At 33.8% G+C, this 11221-nt stretch overlaps 1 protein-coding gene across 1 annotated transcript in view; it reads right to left on the bottom strand.

The window, feature by feature from the left end:
- Positions 1-489: 489 nt before the first annotated feature.
- NOX4 (NADPH oxidase 4) overlaps positions 490-11221 on the bottom strand; it is a 172311-nt gene continuing 161579 nt past the window's right edge. Inside the window, exon 18 of the mRNA XM_032852839.1 lies at positions 490-1433. Within this exon, the coding sequence (XP_032708730.1) occupies positions 1313-1433 (121 nt within the window). The 3' untranslated portion in view covers positions 490-1312. The remainder of the gene's footprint in view (positions 1434-11221) is intronic.

Genomic DNA, 11221 nt, shown 5'->3' with positions numbered 1-11221 from the left:
TGATAGATGTCTACAAAACAAAATCACTAACCTGCAAAAACGACTAAATTCTTAATGTAGGGTAATGTTTTCCTCTGAGCCAAGAATATAATGGCCAGTGAGCATAAAGTGATAGGATCATACAGTATTGTCCCAACAGTGACTTTAAACTCGATAATTTCCCCTTCAAGACCCTGAATACCAGACAGTGCAACAAATAATATTCCTGATTCTGAACTTAAATTCAAATAATTAATGAAGTATTTCCTCTTGTGTAGAAAGTAAAGTACAGGGTTTGGTTGTTGGGTGTTCAGGAACGTCACTGCACTTTCCATGTCTCCAGTATAAACCAACGTGTGGCAAAAGAGAGATATTGTATATCTCAGTGACCATGGAGAGACACAGTGCTCTTCAGTCTCAAAGTGCAAATTAAACAAAGTACCTTCAGAGGTGAAAAATAAGACAATCTACGTTGGGGGAGAAAGTAAATAAGAATAACAGAGGCCAAAATGCTGAACAATGGGAAGAGTTATTAGTCTATATATTCCATTATGATTTACAGTAGTGATATTTTCCTCATTACTATGCAACAGTAATAGATTAAGTAAATTGCAGATGAAAAAGACCTATTAAATCATTGTGTCTAATGTATGCAAAGGAGGGCAGATTTCCGTAGACAAAGGAAAAAAGAAGAAAGAAAAACATAAAAATAGATACTCTAGCAACATCTACCAAAGTTCATTCGGCATTAAGGCCACAGACATCAAATAGAGGTATTAGCATCAGTAGTGAGGAAGAGGAGACACAAAGTACCCGTATTAATACAGAGTCCTGTGCTATATCTTCAAACATCTACTATATTTGCCTGGAGCTTTCCTCAATCAAAGCTACTCTGTTTATACTCACGTAGAAAATGTAATCTGAGTTTCAATGCATTTTTAATTTCATTCAATCTTGCATGTGTTCAACCAAAAACAATTTAAAGAAGACCAAGGCTATCAGCCTCACAGTGAGCAAGTGCGGTGCCTCCCTAGGGAGTTCTTGAATCTGCCATAAAAATCAACAGTGTGCATCTAATAGTTTTCTTTTCATTTGAGCACTGGAAAGTCAATCATCATAGCAACTATTCTTCAGGGCCTCTTTGGTTTCCCGATTAAACATGTAATGTGACCTGTCATCTTGCCACATCCTCTGCTTTTCCATTTTAAATAATCATAAATAAGAAAACCTTGCTACTCTTTGGCATGGTACAGCTACTTGATCCAGCTGAGCTTCAAAGTCTTAGAAATTGCACTCATTCCTTGTTCAGAGTCCTGGCTCCTCTCAAAGGCTTTCAGCTGAAAGATTCTTTATTGTATTCAAATCTTGTCCCATATGGGTTGTTTTGGTTACTCAGTTTATGAAGAGTCTTAGAAATTGAATTGGGTCCGCAGCAGAAAACACCAACCGTTTTCCTGGTGAGAGAGAGGGAAAAAAGGGAAAATCAGGTGGAAAATTAGGCAGAACATAACACGAAGTATGGGTCAGGAGCATGTTGAAGGTATTAACGAAGTTCATTTCTTGCTGCTTTGCATACAGAATTAACTTCCCAATTATTTCCAAATGTAAATGATCACCATGAAGATATTTTATGTACTTCATGCTGCCCTGCTAGAATTCAGGATAATTCAAAGAATCTAATTCTGAGCACAGATTTGCTTATAATCAGACAGAAAGTGAGCAGTCTGCTCTCAACCTTTCCATCAGATGCAGGAACCAAATCAAGAGCAGCAGCGGATAGATGTCCATCCACACTGGATCATGTCAGTCTTCTCTTACTGGATGTTTTATATGCATTTTTCTAAAGATCCCATGAATTGTCATGGGCAGTGATGAGTAAAAGAAAGAAAGCTACTACCAGTTTGAAAGGATAATTCTAAGTAAATAATTTATATCCATGTTGAAACAAAAGCATATTAATCTGTATACATTTTCTTGTTTATTTATGCACTGTAATAACTACACCAAATGCCAAGCAGGTTTATTGTTGCTAACATAAAATTTTAGTAGATAAAATTATACATATCCCTAACAAATCGACTAAATAAATCCCAGGAAATGACTGGTATGTCACATCGATCTTCCTCTGAAGTTTGTTATTTGCACTGAATTCTTCCTAGGATACCAAAATGATTAACAATTCATATCCTATCTTGGATAAATATAGTATGTCCTCATTATCGTATCTGAGAATAAGTGGTGCTGAAAAAAAACCAGTAAATCCATTTAAATGGGTACCAAGATTTTGTAATAAATATTTAAAAAATGGTTTTACTGTAACTTTCTACCTTGAAGAATGAAACAAAGAACTACAAAAATAGAACTTTCACTTGTGGCTATGGAGTAGCAGGGACTAGACTTACCCTCATGCATTGAAAAACTAGGGGGAAAAACCCAATATATGGAATAAGTATTTTCAGACACTAGACAGTAGGTAGAACAGAACAGTGATTCCTAAGACAAAGAGAAAAATCCAAGGTGAGAAAACCAGTTGCCAGCAACTGTCTTTGCTTATGGCCTGGAGGCAGTCTATGGCTTGGAGGCAATCTACGGCCTGTAGCACAGAGAAACTCAAGCCAAGGCTGGGATTCCCATTGAGCTGAAGAGACAAAAGAATGGAATTCATGGACAACAAAGTGGTTGGAATTTGTGGAAGGGAAGAGAGATCCAAGGAAGGAAGCTCTATCCTCAAGTCTTTGGCTGAGCACTGATGTGCTTCTGCGTGAGAGGAAACTACGTGAATCTGGATAAAGAACTAGCAGGGAGAAGTAAGGCAAACAATTCCGAGTTGACACAAGGTTGTGAATAATTCATATTCCCACAAGCCAGAACGGAAAGATCTCCTTATCATACGCGGGCAATGGGTAGTGTTCTAGAAAGTTACCACCTTACTTGCAAGAGGCAGGATGGATGTTGGTAAAATTAGCCTTAGACTGGAGGTGCTCTGGATCTATACCCAGAAAGATCAAACTGAACCCAAGTCACAAAACTTCATGCCAGAAACAAGTCCAACAGTATTGAAGAGATCGGAATTTGGCAATGAACATCTAAACTCCACAATGTACAGTACTCCATGAGAAATCACCAAGAATTTTATAAACCAAAATTGGGAGTGTTATGGGCTGAATTACGTCCCCTCAAAATTCATTATGTTGAAAAATCAAACCGCCAGTACTTCAGAATATAGCTGTATTTGGAGATGAAAGTTTTAAAGATGTGATTAAGTTAAAATAAGGTTTTAGAGTAGATCCTATTCCAATCCGACTAATGTCTTTATAAGAGAAAATTGGATACAGAGACATGAGAGAACGCAAATGCACATAAAAAAATATCATATGAAGAGGCAGCAAGAAGGTCGTCATCTGCAAGGCAAGGAGGGAGGTTTCTGAGGAAATCAACCCTGCTGTCATCTTGATATTAGTCTTCCAGCCTGTAGGGCTTTGAGAAAATAAATTTCTGTTGTTTAATCTACTCAGTCTGTGGGATTTTGGTATGGAAGCAAGTCCTAGCCAACTAATACAGAAAGAAGAAAGATCAGTCAATAGAAACAGGCCCAGAATGACAAAAATGATGGATTTATCAAACATTTCATTGAAACAGTGATGAGAAACATGTTTCATTATATTCAAAGGAAAGCATCACCATGATGAGAAGAGGAAAAGAAGATTTTTAAAAGACCTAAGTGGAAATTCTAGTGATTAATGGAATATTTAAGATCATAAATATTCTGATGGGTTAACAGACAAATAGGCACTGGAGAAAGTAAACTTAGAGGCCTGGTGCTACAATCTATCCAAAAAGACCACACAGAGAACAAAAATCAGGGAAAAAGATGAACAGAGGCTCAGTGACCTGTGGCACAATATCAACTATTCTAACATAGATGTAATTGTAGTCCCAACATGAGAGAAGACAAAGGGAAAGAGAGAAAAAAAAAAAAAAACAACTTAAAAAATAGTTGCCGATTTTCCCCCAAATTTGATGAAAACAAATACATAGATCCAAGGATCTAATGAACCCCAAGGAGAATACACACACAAAAAAAACATGCAAGTCAATATAATAAAATGAATCATGGAATACTACATCGAAAACTAATGATGTACTGTATGGTGATTAACATAACATAATTTAAAAAATTTTTTAAAATAAATAAAACTGAAAACCAGTGACAAAGAGAAAAATATAAAAATAGCCAGAGGAGGCAAAAAGACACACTACAAATAAATAAACACAAGATGAAAGACGGAGCTCTTGTGAAAAACTATGCATGCAGGGGGGTGGGAAGTTGGACGAGCCTGATGGTGGCTATTATGGAGGGCACATATAGCATGGAGCACTAAGTGTGGAGCATAAACAATGAATTCTGGTACACTGAAAAAAAAATTAAAAAAACAACCACCATGCATGTCAGAAGGCAATAAAGCAACATCTTCAAAGTGCTGAAAGATAAGAGAAAATCCATCGATTCCATACCAAGCAAATTCTACACTAAACACAAATAACTTTCAAAACCAAGGATGGAATACAAGGTTTTTGAACAAAAAGGGAGAGAATTCATCACCAGCAAACCAGCACTATCAAGTATACTAAAGAAAATTCTTCAGGAAGGACAATGAAATGAGATGAAAATTTGAATCTACCCAGAGGAATGAAGAGCACAAAAATGGTAAATGTGTGAATAAATATAATGTGCATTTTGTCTAATTTTTAATCTCTTGGAAATATAATTGAAGTCTGAAAGAAATGTACTAACAGTGCATCATGGAGTTTAGAGTATATGGAAAAGAACGATGGATAAGAACAACAGCCAAAGATATGCAGAGGGAATGGAAGTACAGACAGTGGTATATTATTATTTGGAGTTCACTGTGATAAACCAATGATGTACATTCTAAACCTAGAACAATGTTCCTCTGATTTTAGCTTCATCAGAATTATTTGAGGGACTTCACAGACCATAGACCAGCTTGTCTACAGACCATCCCTAGAGCTCCTGACACTGGAGATCTTGGATAGTGCTCAAGAATTCGCTTTTCTAACAAGTTCCAGGTGATGCTGGTCCAAGGAATGAAATTTGGGAGGTAATGCCTTAAAGAAATCACTAAAAGCAAACAGACAAACAGAGAAGTATGGCTAACAGGTCAATATAGGAGAAAAAAAAAATGGGGTCATAAATGTACTCAATCCAAAAGAAGGTAGATGAGGAAAGAAACAAAGAAAAAGAACAAATGAGATAAATAGAAAGCAATAGTAAACTGCTGGATTTAAACTTAATCAAAGGGAGCCAAGAATACTCAATGAGGAAAAAAAACAATCCCTTCAATAAATGGTGCTGTAAAAACTGGGTATTTACATGCATAAGAATGAAACTGGACCCTTATTTTATACTACTCACAAAAATTTACTTGAAAAGAATTTAAGACTTAAATATAAGATCTGAAACTATCAAACTTCTAGAAGAAAACACAGGGAAAAACTCCTCTACATTACTCTTGGCATTAATTTCATGAATATGATACCAGAAGTACAAGCAATAAAGCAGAAATAAATATGTGGGACTGTACCAAATTAAAAACCTTCTGTACAGTGCAAGAAATGATCAACAAAATGAAAAGACAGCCTTTGGAATGGGAAAAAAATATCTGCAGTCTACACATCTGATAAGAGGCTAATATCCAAAATATATAGGAAATAATACAACAAAATAGCAAAAAAAGACAAGAAAAAAGAACAAAAATAATAAAATAATAGTAATTGAATTAAAAAATGGGCAAATCCTGAATAGAAGTTCAGGCTATTCAAAATAGCCAAAAGGCACCTGCCAAGATGCTCAGTATCACTAATCTTCAGGGAAATGTAAATGAAAACCACAATGGGGTAACATCTCACACCTGTCAGAAAGGCTATTATCCAAAAGATAAAGAGGCAACCGTTGCCAAGAATGTGGAGGAAGGAGAAACCTTGTGCACTACTGTGAGAATGTAAATTGGTGCAGCCACTGTGGATAACGGTAAGGAGATTTCTCAAAAAATTATAAATAGAAGTACCATATTATCCAGCAGTCCCTCTTGTAGGTTTACATCCAAAGGAAATGAAATCATTATCTCAAAATATATCTGTACCTCCATGTTAATTGCAGCTTTATTTATAGTAGCCAAGACACAGAGACAACCTCGGTGTCCATCAATGAAATGGATAAAGAAACCATGATGTGATACACATATATATTTATATCACACACAAACAGAGCAGTATTATTCAGCCATAAAAAAGAAGGAACTCCTGCCATTTAAAACAACATGATTAAAACTTGAAGGCACTGTGCTGATACAAATCAGACAAAGAAAGACAAATACTGTATGAGCTCAGCTATATGTGGAATCTAAAAACATAATAATAAATAACCCCTCCCACAAAAAAAAACCCAAACTCATTGAAATAGAGAGCCAACTGGTGGTTACCAGGACCAGGTGGGAGAGGTAGGGAATGGGTAAAGGTTGACAAAGAATTATAGACTTCTAGTCATAAGAAGAATAAGTTCTGGGAATGTAACATACAGTGTGGTAACTATAGTTAACAATACTGTGTTGTATACCTGAAAGGTGCTAAGAAGGTAGATCTTAAAAGTTTTCTACACACACACACACACACACACACGCACAAATTGTAATCATGTGAGGTGATGGCTGTGTTGATTAATCTTCTTGTGGTAGTCATTTTGCAATATATATACATATATTAAACCATTACATTGTACATATTAAATTTACACAAAATTATGTGTTAATTATATCTCAATAAAGCTGGAAAAGTCCAACACTATTTTTACTCCATGAAATAATAAAATGTAATGTATTTTGTAATGAATAAATATAATAAAATGCAATAATAATAATAATATATAATGGAATAGTTCAAACACTACAACTAAATCCTCCAACTAAAAAACTCCAATAGGGGCGCCTGGGTGGCTCAGTGGATTAAGTCGCTGCCTTCGGCTCAGGTCATGATCTCAGGGTCCTGGGATTGAGTCCCACATCGGGCTCTCTGCTCAGCAGGGAGCCTACTTCCCTCTCTCTCTCTCTCTGCCTGCTTCTCTGTCTCCTTGTGATCTCTGTCAAATAAATAAATAAAACCTTTAAAAAAATTTAAAAAATTAAAAACTCCAATATACATGAAACAAAAACCAATAGGACTATAAAGATATGTAAATCTATAATTATAGCCAATGGTTTCAAAACTCTTCTCTCTGTAATTGACAGAACAAGTAGAAAATCAGTAAGCGTACTGAAGACCTGAATACCACTATCAAGCAATTGGAACAAATTGATATTTATAGTGTACTCTACACCCAAACAATGGAATACAAATTCTTTTCAAGTGTGTGTGAAACATTCATCAAGACAGACCACATTCTGGATAGTAAAATGATCTCAAATAAATTTTAAAGGATTGAAATCACTAAGAGTATATTTTCTCAACAGAACTCAAGTGAACTAGAAATCAAAGCCAAAAAGATATATGCAGAATCACATGTTTGGAGATTAAACAAAATACTTCTAAAATAACTAATGGGTCAGAGAACAAATCACGTGGAGAATTTAAAAATATTTTGAAGTGCATAAAAATAAAAATATATGAACATTTGTGTGATGTAGCTAAAATGTTGAGAGGGGAATTTATAGTATTGAACACTTTTATTAGAAAAGAACAAGGGTTTGAGATCAATGATAGAAGGTTCTACCCAAAGAGACGAGCAAAAGAAAATCTTATTAATCCCAACGTAATAAAGAAGAAAATAAAACAGAAGTGTGAAAATAAATTAAACTTAATAAAATTTAGATTAATATTAAAACCAGATCTAGACATGCTAGGTTACTTAAATTGAATAAAATTGAACCATTCAGTTTATACCACCAAAAAACAAAGACAAACAAAAAACATAATGTGGTTTCCATGAAAATGAGAAAGCAGAGTCATTTTGTCTGTATACATTCTCCATCAACACTGCATTACAATAAGAAACCATTACTTTCTTCATAAGGCAATTATAAAGTTCAATTTTCAATTTTTACAGACTTCTTGAAGGCTCCTCTTAAATATTACACAACAAAATTATTATTTTTAAAGAACCCATATATCATATATATATTTTTACATTTTACATTTTATATATATATATTTTTACACTTTATCATTTTAAAGCACCCATACATAATATGGGTGTGTGTGTGTATATATATATATATATGTATATTGCATATATATCATATATAATCATATATATGATATATATTTATATATATGATTTATATCATATATATAAATTTTTTTACATTTACATTACACTCTAGTAGAGTTCTGTGTAATTTGAGGAGTTCCCCAATGTCACTCTCACTAACAATGAGATCCTGTAACTTTTTCAAGATCTATACTTAATCTCTCCAATCCATTTGCACTAAATTTGCATTAGGTCCAACAATCATCCAGAGATTTATCTACAAAAACTTTGCTTTGCTGCTCTGGGTAGAGATACATGCTAAAGCAAAGAATGTTGTTTGGAGTCAGATGTTAGGACCTAGTTCCATAAGTGTTCAATATACTTGTGCATATTTTCCTATTATACCAATCTTTGTTTTTCCATGGAGATTTGTAAGTGTGGGATCTTATAATAATGACAGCTTATTAACTCCTTGGAATACATACCTAGAAGGTTTGAGTGACTTGACCCAGGGACACAGATCAAATGTTGGACAGCAAACCTAGATATTCTTAATCTCTATTGCTTTTGAAACACCATGAGGCAGGAGAATGTAGACATGGTCTCAGGCATTTCACCCAATCCCAGAGTAATAGTTTTCTACTCCAAAGGCCACATAAAGTTAATCCTTTATTTCTCTTTTGAATAATGTATAAATTTGACTAATATATATGATATGATATATTTTTATTACAAATAATAGGAAAATGGACTTTGGTTTAGGTAATAAAAGCATTTCCTGTCATCTTATCAAATACTAAATATCTTATAAAGTAATATTTAGAATATCTTTTATGTTTTTGAAAAATTAGTTGTTAACACTTTTAGTATATTACAGTTAACATTCTGTTGTAATATATATATAGTGAACATGATAGTTTCTTTCAACATCTCACTGTCCCCAAGAGGGGCATGGTAACATAAAACTGCTACTCTTTCTACTTGTGACCATGCTCTGCTGTAAATGAAGGCCATTGAACTTTACAGCCAGGATTCATGTCTGAATTCTGACTCATTAACCATAGCTTGAGAGAAATCATCTTTTTTGGGGGGGGTCCTATCTTCTTCACTTATAAAATAATGATGAAAGCAGGTGACTTCAAAAGTTCCTTCACCTTCCTTGATCATACCATTACATAATTCATTTTCTGAATTTAAAAAAGGCACATGTGGAAGGAACCACCTCATACACATGTGTAAAGTAAATTGAATACAAATTGATTCAGCATTTTAGTTTTGATAGGACAGTATCTAAATCAATTACTATCTAAATCAATTACTCTTTGAGCCAGCAATTTCATTTCAAGGATCCTAACTTACTGCAATATTCCCACAAGAGCATGAGAAAGTGTGTGTAAAGAGAATTATCATAGCACTATTTGTAACAGTAAAGGACTGGAGGTAACCTAAATATCCCTAAATAGGTTATGGATCATGTTATCCATATTCTAGAATACTTTGGGGTAGAATCACATGGAAATATTCCATGAACAATACATGAGTGTACCTGAAAAAGACTACGCTGAAGAATTCTGTATTATAGATTCATGCAACTTTTTATTTTTCTTCATTTTTTTCAATTTTTGTTTAAAAATGAAGGTTCATAATTTCAGTGTACAGATTTTAAATATGTATATGCATATACATACACATATATATATGAATATAGACTTTTATAAGTATGTATGTGTGTCTCTACATATTCTTTCAGTAATTTACGTACTCAAGGGTAACCAAAATTTTACATCTAAAATAAGGAGTTCTGTTTAAATAGCATCTTTTTTCAAGTTAGTGAACCCTTAAGATGTTGATCTGTTCTTTTCCTAAATACGCCATGTAAACATTTTTTAAAAAATAACGCATTTTAGGTTCCTGTCCAGAGCAAAAACACAAAGTGAAAGTGTTGTACAAAATGTCAACAGTAGATGGTGCACACTTGTTCTTCTTAAAGCAGCTTTGCTGTTTGAAGAAAATGAACCACCAACCAAATAAACATACAAAATCTAAGTCATGAACAGTTTAAAAAATTAGAATTCTTAAGGCGTAACCAAAGATATCAATAATCCCAATCTAATTTCTTATAAGTAATCCTCTCCTGTTTTAGAGTTTGGTTTTAGAATTGAGCAAAGACAATAGCAACAACAACAAAATTCCCAAGTTTTCATCAGCACACTATAAAAATTAATACAAGAATGCTTGTCAGAAGTCAGCTGAATATCATTAAAGAGAAAGGAGTCTATGGTACATTGCAAGACCCAGGTGAGTATGACAAGATTATCATGTCTTAGATGGAAGATACTGGAGAAAGATGGGAGAAGAATAACCAAAACTAGTGTGACATTTTTTTTAAGTCTATAGTTCACCTTTAACTAGGGCCTTAGTTACTACAAAGGACCTCTGTTTCCAAAGTAATGCTTCTCTCTTCAACCCAAAACTACTTCCTCAAGAGAAGGGAAATACAGAAATAGTTTCAAATATAACTACAACCTGACTTTCATGGGTAGCTATATTACTTTTGTAAAATTTGCTCCTGGGGCTCCACACTATAATTCCTAAAACAAAACCTCTGAAGATAGAGTCAAAGGACCATGCTGATTCTTTCAATAAATCATAGTCATCCAAGAACTCATGAATTGAAGCGTTTTTAAAACTCTTCATCCAGTAAGATACTTCATTCATTTACAGATATCCTTTTTATATTTATAAAAATGTAGTTTTTAAATTATGAATTGACCAACTATATGCTATGAATTATCATGATGAATCAACCTAGAAGAGCCATAGGGTCTAAGGAAATTTTTAAAAATTAAGTCTTCAATTTATCTACATTCTTACTGGAGAAGTATGTTTACCTAAGCAACAAAAATATGATTAGTTCAAATGTAAAAACACACTGAATTTTGATAAATTCTACAGGTTGAAAGGACAGAAATACAAGTT

The sequence above is a fragment of the Lontra canadensis genome, unplaced genomic scaffold (assembly GCF_010015895.1).
Source record: "Lontra canadensis isolate GAN:19392208 unplaced genomic scaffold, GSC_riverotter_1.0 scaffold7, whole genome shotgun sequence".
NCBI lineage: Eukaryota > Metazoa > Chordata > Mammalia > Carnivora > Mustelidae > Lontra > Lontra canadensis.
Note: the sequence above shows the minus strand (reverse complement) of the source record. Positions and strands in the feature narration are given on the sequence as shown.